This window comes from Rattus norvegicus, chromosome 8 (genome assembly GCF_036323735.1).
Source record: "Rattus norvegicus strain BN/NHsdMcwi chromosome 8, GRCr8, whole genome shotgun sequence".
NCBI classification, from domain to species: Eukaryota; Metazoa; Chordata; class Mammalia; order Rodentia; family Muridae; genus Rattus; species Rattus norvegicus.
In genome coordinates this window covers 19,817,024-19,830,426 of record NC_086026.1, presented here as the reverse complement: position 1 = coordinate 19,830,426, position 13,403 = coordinate 19,817,024, and the positions used below count along the sequence as shown (strand labels likewise).

General features: G+C 46.9%; 1 protein-coding gene across 2 annotated transcripts in view; it reads left to right on the top strand.

Annotated features, from left to right (window-relative positions):
* Piwil4 (piwi-like RNA-mediated gene silencing 4) overlaps positions 1 to 12,442 on the top strand; it is a 43,343-nt gene extending 30,901 nt beyond the window's left edge. The window contains exons 12-20 of one of the 2 annotated variants that reach the window (XM_008765980.4): positions 801 to 985; positions 4,173 to 4,245; positions 5,540 to 5,740; positions 6,698 to 6,801; positions 6,969 to 7,039; positions 8,144 to 8,297; positions 10,351 to 10,479; positions 11,001 to 11,148; positions 11,715 to 12,442. In XM_008765980.4, the coding sequence (XP_008764202.1) occupies positions 801 to 985; positions 4,173 to 4,245; positions 5,540 to 5,740; positions 6,698 to 6,801; positions 6,969 to 7,039; positions 8,144 to 8,297; positions 10,351 to 10,479; positions 11,001 to 11,148; positions 11,715 to 11,831 (1,182 nt within the window). In that variant the 3' untranslated portion in view covers positions 11,832 to 12,442. The remainder of the gene's footprint in view (positions 1 to 800; positions 986 to 4,172; positions 4,246 to 5,539; positions 5,741 to 6,697; positions 6,802 to 6,968; positions 7,040 to 8,143; positions 8,298 to 10,350; positions 10,480 to 11,000; positions 11,149 to 11,714) is intronic. The other variant, NM_001271133.1, reaches the window with a different exon arrangement.
* The last annotated feature ends 961 nt before the right edge of the window (positions 12,443 to 13,403 follow it).

The following is a 13,403-nucleotide window of genomic DNA, read 5'->3' as shown; positions in this document are numbered from 1 at the left end:
TATTCTAAACTTGTTCTTGCTGCCTCTCACTCTTAGCACCTCTCTCCCCTGTTCCATTTTTGAGTCTGTAGAACTGTGAGAGGCATTGCTTCTGCAACACCAGTGGTCTTGGTGCTAGTCCGATGGTTCAGGTAGTCCTGAGTCCAGCAGCTGTGCTTAGGGGCTAGTCCAATGGTTCAGGTGGACCTGAGTTCAGCTCTGCAGCAGCCATGTAAATTTAGGCTGCAGCTTACCCCTGTAATCCTCATGCTGGGACTTGGAGACAGGGGATCATATGGCTTTGATTTTTTGAGTTCTTTGAGTTCTGGCCTTTGAGGACATGAGCACACACATGAGACAGACCCAAACATGCACACCAGTACACACATGAAACCACTATCGGCCTCATCTTTTCCTTTCCATGTAGCTCTTTCTCACTAGAGCAGTCTCACCTTCCTGCTGGCCTAAAGCAACAGAGCACGGAGGACCTGGAGCATCAGTAGTCTTTATTTTGAATACTTTAAGTAAGGAGTCCGAAAGGTCAGCCTTCATGCTGTCCGAGAGAAAGGACAAGCAGAGGTGGAAGGGAAGGAACCAGAGATCTTTCAGTCAGACACCAGCAGCATGTCCACCCAAGGCTCCACACCCAGGGACCATCAGACCTTGTGTGCCTCCCGATGCCTTTTTTCCCAGGAAGCCTGTGTATTCTGTGACGAGGAACAGAGCCCCACCTGCCTTTCAGTTCTTCTGTTGTGACAAACGTTCTAAATTACTCTCTGAAGAACTTTGCTCAGACCTTTTATGATCCTGCTCTCTCTCAGTGTCAACCTGCATTTGCTGCTGATTGGTCCAAAGATATGCGATCTTGCAAGGTTCTGAGTTCTGAGCCTTTGAATACATGGTTGATCGTGTGCTGTAGCAGGGCTGAGCATTTGATTGAATCCTTCCTGAGCTGTCTGAGGAGAGTTGGAGGTTCCACGGGATTCAGTGTGGGCCACCCAAAAATGTGAGTGTACAGTGAATTTTTTCCACCTCCTAACTTGGCTTGAAAGTTGGAAGTGATGCTTGGTACAGCTATAAAACATGTATTGTAGTAATGTTTCTCTTTCTAATGTTTCTTTTATAAAGTGATGTCTATGTCCACATGTCTGTGTGTGGGGATGGGTACATGAGTGGGCGTGGCCATGGAAGGGATCGCTGTCAGAGCCTCCAGAGCTGGAGTTGAAAGTGGATTTGAACTATCCAGTGAGAGCGCTAGGAAATGAAGCTCAGTTCTCCAAAGAAAAATACACACTCTCAACGTCTGACCCATCTCTCTAGCTATTAGTATTAGTTCTTGAAATGTCAAAAATAGTCACAAGAAGTTACATTTTGTATTTATTAAATTGCCTTATAAAACTAAAATATAGGGGCTGGAGACAACTCAGCTACTCTTCCAAAGGGCCCTGTTCAATCCCCAGCACCCACATAGCAGCTTACAACTCTGTCACTCAAGTCTAGCGGATCTGATGTGTTTTTTGTTTTTTGTTTTTTTTTTTTTTTTTTTGGTTCTTTTTTTTTTTTCGGAGCTGGGGACCGAACCCAGGGCCTTGCGCTTCCTAGGTAAGCGCTCTACCACTGAGCTAAATCCCCAGCCCCTTTTCTGGACTCTTTAGGCACCTGGCACATGAGAGGAACCCAGACACACATGCAGGCAAAACACTCATAAACATAAAACAAAAATAAGTAAATCTTTAAGGACCCCAAAATACATTTTATTGTATCTTTGTAAAGGTTGGCTTTGTAGTTTGTCTAGGGAAGGCTCATTCCCTCGGAGTCTTTCATGTCCGTTGGGTGTACATCCTGAGTAAGTCTGTGTGGTGCCTTCTCTAATTTTAACTTCAGGTCACCTATTATAAAACTTAATAGCAGACATAATATTAACAAGCAAGTGCATTTCCTGACTGATTTGATAGATTTTTAGGCTTCCAAAAGTTACAGTAAGATTAGTGTTAAAAGAGAGCTTTCTGACAAACAGCCAAAACCAACCCAAAACCAAGGCCAGCCTTTCATGCTCTGAGCCTTTCTGGAGTAGCTTCTGTGCCTCAGACACTCCGTTGGCTGCCAAGAATGAAGAAGATACGAACTAACTAAGGGCTACATGTGTCCAGACACGGTCACACTCTCAACTGAACGTCATTTTGCCCTGAGATTGACCACGTCTTGTTTGAACTCGATGTACTTGAAAACAGACAGTAACCAATTAATTATGTCAGCAGTACATGTACTGTCCAACTCCAGAGCTCTCCTGGAGTCTCGCTTACATCATATTTAGAATTCTCCTCTTATCATTGAATCTGCTGACAAATCCTCTTCTTCAAGTTTCCCCACTCCGATTTCTCTAAGCTGGGAGATGTGGTAGGAGTTGCACTCCCAGACCTGCGCTGGGAGGACAGTCCTTGGATCTCACAGGTTCCAGAGCCATCTTGTGCTTGTATGTCTTTGGACTTTTACTATGATAGCTGTGTTTCTATTCCGCTCTGTTTCATCTATGAAGTATCCATTTGCCTGCTGGATTTACAGGCCTGGCCTCTCTCATCTAAGATGTCTGCCTGGTGTCTGAGCTGGAGTGAGAGGTTTCCCTTTGGAACTGAGGAATTTCTAAAGCAGTGTTCCCAGTCCTACAGGTGGCTGTTAGAAGTGGCGGGGAGCCCTGCCTCCTGCTGGGCAACTGTATTTAAAAAGGCAACCGGTTGAGACTCTTCCCCCTTCTCTGTCCCTTTCCCCACCTCCTGGCTATGGGGGGGGGGGGGCTGCAGATAATTTTACTTCGTGTGTAGAGACTAGATTGGCAAGTGCCTGTGTGTAGCCCCTGATAACATTCTTTAATTGACAAATTATTGCTGAGTGGCTGATTACAGCTAAATAGGACAAGGCTCCAAACAAGACGCTCTACAGAAGAGTAACCAACACCCCTTTTGTGATTCATACAGATTAGTTGAAAACCTCTGTCATTAATTAATGATCCCCAAAGCATTTTTGAAGTTTCAGGTCTGCTTCAGACATTTGAAATTATGGGTTTATAATTTCAGAAGTTCACTTTTTTATTGAATATTTTTTATTTACATTTCAAATGTTATTCCCTTTCCCAGGTTTCCTGTAATAAGCCCCCTAGTCCATCCCCCTCCCCTTCTTCTATAAGGGTGTTCCCCCTCCCCACCCACCCCCTCTTCCTGCTTCCCAGCCCTGACATTCCCCTACACTGGGGGCTCCAGTCTTGGCAGGACCAAGGGCTTCTCCTATTGATGCCCAACAAGACCATCCTTTGCTACATATGCAGCTGGAGCCATGGGTTTGTCCATGTAGTCTTTGGGTAGTGGTTTAGTCCCTGGGAGCTCTAGTCGTTTGGTATTGTTCTAATGGGGTTGCAAGCCCCTTCAACTCCTTCAGTCCTTTCTCAAACTCTTCCAACAGGGACCCCATTCTCAGTTCAATGGTTTGCTGCTAGCATTTGCCTCTGTATTTGTCATGCTCTGGTTGAGCCTTTCAGGAGACAGCTATATATCCTGTCAGCACGCACTTCTTGGCTTCAGCAATATTGTCTAGTTTTGATGGCTGTATGTATATGGGCTGGATCCCCAGGTGGGGCAGTCTCTGAATGGCCATCCCTTCAGTCTCTGCTCCAAACTGTGTCTCCATATTTCCTCCTATAAATATTTTTGTTTATCCTTTTAAAAAGGACTGAAGCATCTGCACTTTGGTAGTCCTTCTTCTTGAGCTTCATGTGGTCTGTGGATTGTATCTTGGGTATTCTAGTTTTTAATTCTAGCTTTTGGGCTAATATCCACTTATCAGTGAGTGCATACCATATGTGTATTGTTGTGATTGGGTTACTTCACTCAGGATGATATTTTCTAGTAGAAGTTCACTTTTAACCCAATTTTGAATAGCAAATCCATTAACTAAGGGGACTTGGTACAACTGAGAGCTTTTCTATTTTTACTAATTTTTATATGCTAACTGGCCGATTATGGAGTATTTGGAACGTCATGCACTGGAGAAATACATTAAATATGAGAGGTTCTTGTTTCTCTCCAAGGATTTTTTTCCCCTATAAAATGAATGATATGATGAGGGGCCCTTCTGTACTTTTCCTAACACCCTATGTCTGATTGAAAGCTACTAAAAGACAACTAAATCACCTTTCTATGTAGCATAAAAGTGGATGAAAACCCTGCAGCGTTCCTTCGAGCCATCCAGCTGCACGTCAACCCCGATGTTCAGTTGGTGAGTGTGGGGCTTGTTCTGGGCTTTCTATGCATGATTTCTATATTTCCTTTATGTCTGACATCTTAAAGAAAATGTTCTGAGCGTATTGTCTGTCTTAGATAGGGTCAAATTGCTGTGATGAAACATCGTGACCAAAGCAACCTGTGGAAAGGGCTCTCTTGGCTTATACAGCTACCAGAAAGCTTTGTACTTAGAAAGAATGTGTATTTCACTCATCTCCCAGGCCTGGGCCCCACAGCTGAGCCATGCAATTGCACAAATGCCTGTTCAGTTCCCCTGTAGAAGAACAGCAGCCTCTCCCTCCCTCTGTCTCTCTGTCTCTGTCTCTGTCTCTCTCTTTCTCTGTCTCTCTGTCTCTCTCTCCCTCCCTCCATCTCTGTCTGTCTCTGTCTCTGTCTCTCTGTCTCTCTCCCTCCCTCCGTCTCTGTCACTCTCTCTGTCTCTTTTTCTCTCTGTCTCTGTCTCTGTCTCTCTGTCTCTCTCTCCCTCCCTCCGTCTCTGTCTCTCTCTCTGTCTCTCTCTCTGTCTCTCTCTCCCTCCCTCCGTCTCTGTCTCTCTCTCTGTCTCTCTGTCTCTCTGTCTCTCTCTCTCTCTCTCTCTCTCTCTCTCTCTCTCTCTCGGATAGTACGTCAAATGAAGAGAATTCCCGATCTAAGGATGTTAAGCTCAATCACAGCAAAACTGTAAAGAAAAGTGAAAGCATGTACAAGCATGTACAAGCATGTTCTTTCCCAGAACCCAGAGTACCAGACACGTGCTGTCATTTTTGGAACCCTTTGAAGGTACGTTGCAGGGTGCCCTTTACTCTTGATGACTCTTGATACGAATGTCCTAAAAACAAGACCACTCTACCTCAGAATCACAGGGTGGTCAGCTAACCATGAGAGAGAGCAAGCAAAGAGGGAATTTGAGGAGCCTACCCTCAGTCAGTTCAAGGAGAGGGAGGACGAGGAATCACGGGTGTGTCCGTGAAGCTTGAACACTTATGTAGCTGACTTTGCAGGGGGTGGGGAGGGTACAATTGGAGAGAATCTGACTGAGCAAAATGGTATTTTAAGGAATCAGTGGCCTCAAGGCCACTTAAGGGACCCACTGCCATGTTTAGTTTTGCTTCTTGGGAGCATGGGACTGACGATGTTTAGAGAATCTGTGCTTTTGCCTTGATTCTTCTACCAGACCTGTTCAGGGACTGTTTAAACATCTCCAAACATCCCACGCCTTCATGTTGTCCACAAGCTGTTCACACTTGTAAGGAGCTGGACCTGATCTTCTGTTGTCCTCTTGCATTTAGGTGATGTGCATCCTGCCTTCTAATCAGAAGAACTATTACGACTCCATTAAAAGATATTTGAGCTCCGACTGCCCGGTCCCAAGCCAGTGTGTGCTGACCCGGACCTTGAACAAACAGGGAATGATGCTGAGTGTGGCCACCAAGATCGCCATGCAAATGACCTGCAAACTCGGGGGCGAGCTGTGGGCTGTGGAGATCCCAGTGAGCACTGCTCCTTTCTCACGTCCAGTCGGACGTGGCATCGTGTGATCCCAGTGTCTCAGTTGCCCTGGGGGTCTTGGGGTTGGGGGGAGGGTACTTCTCAGACCCCCTGGAGGTGTGATGCCCCAGTCTCTGACACCGAGTTTCCTTATATAATTAACTGGTGTGGTGTGTGCAGACGGCCCACACCTGTCTCCTGCACGCTTCAGTCAGCTCCAGATTAGTTCTAGCTGCTAATACGGAGGGCACTTAAACCTGTGATGCTCTGGGGCTGTTTCTGATATGTGTGGTTCCTCCCTACCCCACTGCACCCCACCCCCAGGTTGTAGCATCGCACAAAGCTTTGCAGAGAAATTCCAAAAGATGGCGAGACACAGCCTCTCCTCTCAAGGAGCTTCTGCTTGGCTACTCACAGACTTCTTCATGGAAGATAGTCCTGGGTGTCACAAACCTGGGAGGGGCCTGATTTAGGTTCTCTTGGCTGCCATTTTAAGTCCTGTCCCATGGCTTCTACCTTTGCCTGTGTCCAGCAGTGTATGCCTCCTCAAGGGGACCACCACCCGGCTGTGGTAGGGACTCACCAGACGCCATCTTGGAAGGAAGTGAGGGAAAAGAAGTGGCCAGGCTGCCTGTCCCTAGTCCTTCCTCAACTGTGGCAACTGTGAAAAACAGGAGTGGTTCATCCTCACGTCCTTCTGACTGGGCAGAGGATAAAGGGATTGCTACCCTTTGCCACCTCTGTCCCTTTCCCAGCCCTTGGGAGGCTGATGGTCACTCAGGCTTCTCAGTGAAGTATCTATCATAATCTTCCTGCCTTCCATTCCTTGGTTTCTGGTTTAATCACCTGTCCCATCTGGAACTCCATTTCTTTGTCACACAGCTTAACTTGAAGAGTTAACCACTGGAGAGGTACTAAAATGTTTATTTCATTTAACCACAGTTAACTTGATTTAACAGTTGAAGTCACTGATGGTCGTGGGCATCGACATCTGTAGAGACGCCCTCAGCAAGGATGTAGCGGTCGTCGGGTTTGTCGCCAGCATTAACTCCAGGATCACCAGGTAAGTTAAACTGCTCTTAACCCTCCTAACCTTAACCCGACAGGCAACACATACAAAGTTAGGAGCCCGGGCTTTCCCCGCCCGCTGCATCTGTCTCTAACGTCAAGAATGTGTATTCGAGGCAGGCGTCTGTTGTTGAGTCTCACTTGTGTGTCTGTTGGTTTCAGGTGGTTTTCCCGCTGTGTCCTCCAGAGAACGGCAGCTGATATTGCAGATTGCCTGAAAGTCTGCATGACTGGTATGTCACGGAGTGGGCTTTGGGGACTGCTCCTTCACACCCCAAACCCACAGACTGATGGGAGCTGACACTCAAACCTGTCAGCTCTCACCCAGTTGGAGATTCCCACATCTGTGTGCGGACTGACGGGCTGGGTAGCGTTTATGTCGCTGTGTGTGCCGAGCACAAAGCCAAGAGGAAAGAAAGAAAGTGTGTGGCCACCTCAGCACACGTGGAAGACTCACCTTTCACCCCGAGGACAGGGGTGTGGGAAGAGAAGACACGGGCGAGAGGCTAGGGCAGGCCTCCTCTTCACAGCCCCAGCCCCTTGGCTTTATCTGTAGTTTCCAGTCTGCAAACCTGAGGGGTTGGGATGTTTTTGAAGTGAACTTGTTTTTGAAGTGAGCCTTGGCGGCTGCCCTCTTAGAAGCACGACTATCTTCTGTCAAACCAAACCAAATTTCCTAGGCAGTAAACTCTCCTGAAATGAACTATGCAGTACGGACACAGAAAGAAATTACTGCGTCTTACCGTTTCACTCCATTTAAAAACCCGGCCAGTGTTTTAGTCGTTCCTGCTGAAAGTCTCTCTCATGGAGGAGTTGACGTCTGGGGCTCACTCAGAAGCAGTTTGGAGTTAGCGTGGGTGGAAATGTTTTCAGACTCCATCCCATCTGTGAGAATTAGGCTCGGATTCAGTCAGTGTGAGGCTTGCCGGAGTCATTTCCTCATGTTTTCATATTTATTCTCATTAGGGAAGAAGATGAGACAAGCGCAGCCAGTCTGCTCTTGAGCAGATTCAAAGACTCGAATTAGTGTTAATTTGGTTTGAGGCATTTGTCTATCGCATGAATTAAAATTTGATTTGTTGCTCAAATTTGGCTCAAGAAATGCGCTAAAGACTATAAAATGCCACAGAAACCCTGTGATTGCTCAAGCAGCAGACATGAAGGATTGGTCCTAGTTAGCCATTTCTCTGTTGCTGCAGATACAACCCAAGCCAAGCCTTACCGTTTTTACTATGGTCTGAAATAGCAAAGTTACTTAACTGGGAAAACCCATAGAAATATTATTTTTGGAGGCCCCGGACCGATGCCTCTTCTCTCACTAACATCACGTTCTCCAGGTGCTCTCAACAAGTGGTACAAACACAACCACGATTTGCCGGCACGGATAATCGCGTACCGGGATGGTGTGGGCAACGGCCAGCTAAAGGCAGTTTTGGAATACGAAGTCCCACAGCTGCTGAGCAGTGTGACAGAATGTGGCTCCGACGCCAGGTACTCTGTTCCCCCTCGTTCTCTGACACTTGTGTGGTACCATACATACCTGTGATCCATGGTTGTGGACACAGCTTTCACCTTTCAGACAGTGAAATTTTGCTGTGTTTCCATGTCACGCCCAGCTTGGATGGGTTTTCCTGGTGCTACAGTGTAGTTCAGATGGTCTAACACTGATACCCTACTGCTGTAAGGTTTGGGAGCCTTGACTAGGGCACCTAGAGGGAGGAGGCGTTTTACTGAGCAGCTGGCAGTCTTCCTGAGAGAGCTAGCAGAGGTCAGAATAGGAGAGACATTGTATACATATCAATACTCTACTGGGCTGTGGAGTTGTGATTTAAAAGTTGAGTCCCAAATCCGTATCCAGACAAAACCTCAGGTTACAACCACCAGGTCACAGGTAAGGTTATGAATACAGGTGGGGAGCCTTGCTGCCATGCAGTGAGCGCTGTGGTCACCTGTGTTTCCACTGGGGGTAGAGTTCTCCAGTGATTACATGGAGGGCCACATGTAAGGAAAATCCTAGAAAAAGTGAGTAAAGACTATACTCTCAAGTTGATGTCTTAAAATTTTTAGGGATGATCTGGGAGCTGGATAGATGGCTCAGCAGTTAAGAGCACTGGGTCCTCTCCCAGAGGTTCTGAGTTCAATTCCCAGCTACCACATGGTGCCTTGTGACCGTCTGTGATGGGATCTGATGCCCTCTTCTAGCATGCAGGCACATATGCAAATAGAACACTTAATACAAATAAATAAATACTTATCTTAGGGAATAAGATAGGATCATCTCATTCCCAGGCAGCGCAGATTTGTGTCTGGCCATGCTCCCATTGCAATCGACCAAAGCCAGGGCCACCAGCCACAGAGGAATGAATGGACTTGTCCTAAGGCTACCCTTGGTACAGAGGTGGGAAAGCCAGCTACCTGTAGTTGTAGTCTGGCCTGGAGAGGGAAACCTCTTTGCTCCTCACCAGACCTCCGGTGACTGTCTCAGTTGAATGATTAAAACTAAAATGATGTCACTGGAGGAGACGGGCAAATCCAGCAGGGCAATCTAAGGAGCTGACATTTTAAGTTTCAGCGCAGGAGGCATTCGTAACTACTGATTTGTCACTGACTTCTAGGAAGAATAGTTTACTGTACACTGTAGGAGAGCATTGTTTCGATGAGAGTACTGTGAGTACTGCCCATATCTCTTCAGTCTTCACACCTTAAAACTGCTGAAAGTCAAGGTTCACGCTGACTCCTGCTCCCACGAATCCCTTCCATGACAGAGCATAGCGGGAGTTTGCCGTGATATCGTGGAATAGACTCAGCACCTGCTCAGTCAGCCTCTGGTCTGTTTTCCCTTCCCTCCCTGCATGCACCCATCTGTCTGTCTGTCCACTCACCCATCCTTCCACCTGTCTGCCTTAGCGTAGATTCTCCATGATTGTCTGAGGCTCAGGAGGGACCACAGTTCTCCTTGGTGCCTCAGTGGAGGTGGAATGGAGTGACGATTGCCAATGCAGGAGAAGTCTCCTGTAGAGAAAATTCTGGAAGATCTTTCCTTAATAGTCAATTGAAAATCTGGGTGACACAGACTTGTAGCTCCAACCTGTGCAACTTAGCGAGACCTTGCTTCAGCAGAGCAGCAGCAGAACACTTGGCTAGCATGCACGGGCTTCTGGGACCCACCCCCAGTTCTGTAAGAGAAGGCGAATGAAGTGACCTCTCTTCTGTCCTATGAAATGGTAAACTAGGCAGATGGTTTAGTCACTGTCGCTACAAATCCAAATAGACCCTCATTAAAATAATCCAAATAGACCCTCATTAAAATAATCCAAATAGACCCTCATTAAAATAATCCAAATAGACCCTCATTAAAATAATCCAAATAGACCCTCATTAAAATAACTGGATGTCTGTCAAGAGAAGGAGGATTCATAGGTGGTTTTTTTTCTTTGTATTGCAGTGTTTTTAGGATGATTTTCTATTTATTTCTCTAACTGGATCAAACAGCAATAAGTCACACAAAAAAGTGAGCTCAGCCTCTGTGCCTCAACCCCTGCAGGAGCTGTAGACTGTCAGTGGTCGTGGTCAGGAAGAGGTGTCTGCTGCGTCTCTTTGCCGAGTCTGGCCATACGCTACAGAACCCCCCACTTGGCACTGTCGTGGACTCAGAAGCAACACGTCCAGAGTGGCAAGTGTCCCTGGAAAACTGTGTGTGTGTGTGTGTGTGTGTGTGTGTGTGTGTGTGTCTATGTTCATATGTGCATCTATGTGTATGTATGTGTGTCTCTGTATTTGTGTATATGTGTTTGTGCATGTTTGTGGGTATGTATGCGTATGTATATGTGTGTGTGTCTGTATGTATGTGTGTGTGTTTGTGCATGTTTGTAGGTCTGTATGAGTGTGCAAAGGTGTGCAGGCTCATGTAGAAACTAGAGTTTGATATTGAATGTCTTCCTGGTTACTTTCTATCTTTGGCTGGGCAGTCCCTGCTGCCCTGGACTTGAGACTGATTACAGGCACACGGCCACGTCCCAGTTTGTTTGTTTGTATTTATGCGAATGCTGGAAGATCCAGCTCAGGTCTGGTGTGGGTGCCTCGCTCTGAGCAGTCTCCCAGAAAGACTGGTTTTCCCACTCACCCATTGAGCACCGTTCCAGTTTGGCCTTGTTCTGTGACTCCTTCTCTCCACCCCTCCCTGTTTCTCTGCAGGTATGACTTCTACCTGACCAGCCAGACTGCTAACCGGGGGACTGTTAGTCCCACCTACTACAATGTCATCTATGACGACAACGCTCTGAAGCCTGACCATATGCAGCGGCTGACCTTCAAACTGTGCCACCTCTACTACAACTGGCAGGTGAGGGAGAGCCTTTTACTGAAGTAGGGGTGACATCACCACCTGGGCTTGCCTAGTCCTTCCCCCTCATCCATTCCTTAATTCCACGGTAGAAGACCCCACTCTGTCAACTAAATAAAACAGCAGGGAGCACAGGTTCTCCAGAGGATTTGAGGATACTCATTACCTCAGGCACGACTGAGGATAGCTTGCTAGGAGAGTCAGGAAGCCAGCAGGTTAAGAGATGTGGGCCTGCCTGTGTGCCTTGCCTTAGGCAAGAGCCCAAGGCTCAGGTTAGCTCTGAGCCCTGATGGAACATCAGACTAGAGGCAGTTTAGGGTAGGCCTGTATGCCATGTCTCCCAGCTTGCACACAGTGAAGAGACACAGCCCCAGCCCATTTTGCCTGTGAGCTTGCGTTTCCAGTGGGCAAGGGTCCCTTTGTTGGTTGAATTAAGTTACCATTTACCTAGGACCTGTTCTGCTGTGTGAGTAACCAGTAGGCGAGAAGGACTCCAATTTAAAAACATCCCTTTGGAAGACAAACAACGTTACCTCTGCAGTGATATCTTTCCCTTTCCTCCCCAGGGCGTAATCAGTGTCCCTGCTCCGTGCCAGTATGCACACAAGCTGACCTTCCTGGTGGCACAAAGCATCCACAAGGAACCAAGTCTGGAATTAGCCAATAAGCTCTTCTACCTGTGACAAGTGGGCCAATAGCATGGCTCGATGGAGACGCCAAAAAGCGGTTGCTATGCTTTGTTCAAATCTGCCTAATGCTCAAGGCTCCTGCTGCTTAAAGGAGCTTCAGCCTGATTTTAAGTATTGGGAAGGAGAGGGTTTTTTGGTTTTTGTTTTTTTGTTTTGTTTTGTTTTGTTTTTTGTTTTCTGGGTTTTTTTTTTGTTGTTGTTGTTGTTGTTTTTAAAGTCATCTGAATCAGTTGAGGACAAACCTATGGGGATTTTTGTCTCCCCTGTGTCTAAAAACAACAATGACAAACAAACAAAAACCCACAGAGTGATGGGTTTTCTTGTGGCTCTGTCAGGCGACATTTTACTTTGTCCTGGTTTATCCTCGTATTTTTTTTTTTTTAAGTAAATGCTTGAGGTGAATTCTCACATGGTATATACGTGATGATATTGGGATATATCATCACAGCTAACTGGATTCTAAAACAATATTCGTGTGGTATTGTGATGGTGTTTAAGAGGGGTTTAACTTCTTTCCTGACATTACCAGGGTTGTTCTAAGTATCGTAGAGCATTTTGTAGAGTGGGTTAAGTAAATACTGAAAATAAAGACTCCCTGAGCATCGGTTATGTGTTTATTGTGACTTGAATTTGAAGTGGAGTGAAGTGAGCCTAGGATTTAAGGAGCTGTGTCACAGACATGCCCACTGGACCTCTCCTTCTCCGACCGTGGGCGGTTTCTGAAACAGGACCCAGTTCCTGGTCCTATGATAGGTTCTCATTCCCAGCAGTGGTGCCCTGGGGCTGCAGCCCAGCCTTGCTGCCCACTCACAGGGAAGGCAGACACCAGCGGAGAGGACTGGGCAGATCCAGTGCATCCAGCCCACCTGTGCTTGTAGACTCGGCCTCCCGGCTGTTTCCAGTACTCCCTCTGTGCCCTGGGCACCAGAACCACCCTGCCAGCCGTGAAGGGGGTTTCTCTGTCTTCCCAGAGCACCAGTTTTTCCTCACTGACCAGTTGACACTATAAACAGGTTATTCTGAATATCCTTAAAGGAAACCACTAGGGACTGGAGAGACGGCTCAGCGGTTAAGAGCACTGGCTGCTCTTCTAGAGGTCCTGAGTTCAATTCCCAGCAACCACATGGTGGCTCACAACCATCTGCAGTGGGATCCTATGCCCTCTTCTGATGTGTTTGAAGAGATCAGCAGTGTACTCAAATACATAAAATGAATAAATAATTTGTTTTTAAAAAAGAAAGCGTCCATCCATCTTCCTCTGCAGCTACCCCCTCTCTTTCCTCCTCTTCATATACTCTGTGTATGTACAGCAATTTGTATGTACAATTCCCTGGTCTAATTAGAATTTCACCACAATCCCTGCATCAGATCTGCTTCATTCAAGAGTATTGAGGCTTTCACTGTGCAAAGTGTTACAGTCAGATGTCCTGTGACAGCATTTGACCACTTGGTGTTCTCCTGGCCTCCCGTGAACCACTACTTACCTCTGTTCTGCCAAGTCCTCCCTTCTCACCAGCACTCCTCCTGCTGGAGTCCTCCCTTCTCACCAGCACTCTTCCTCTGCTG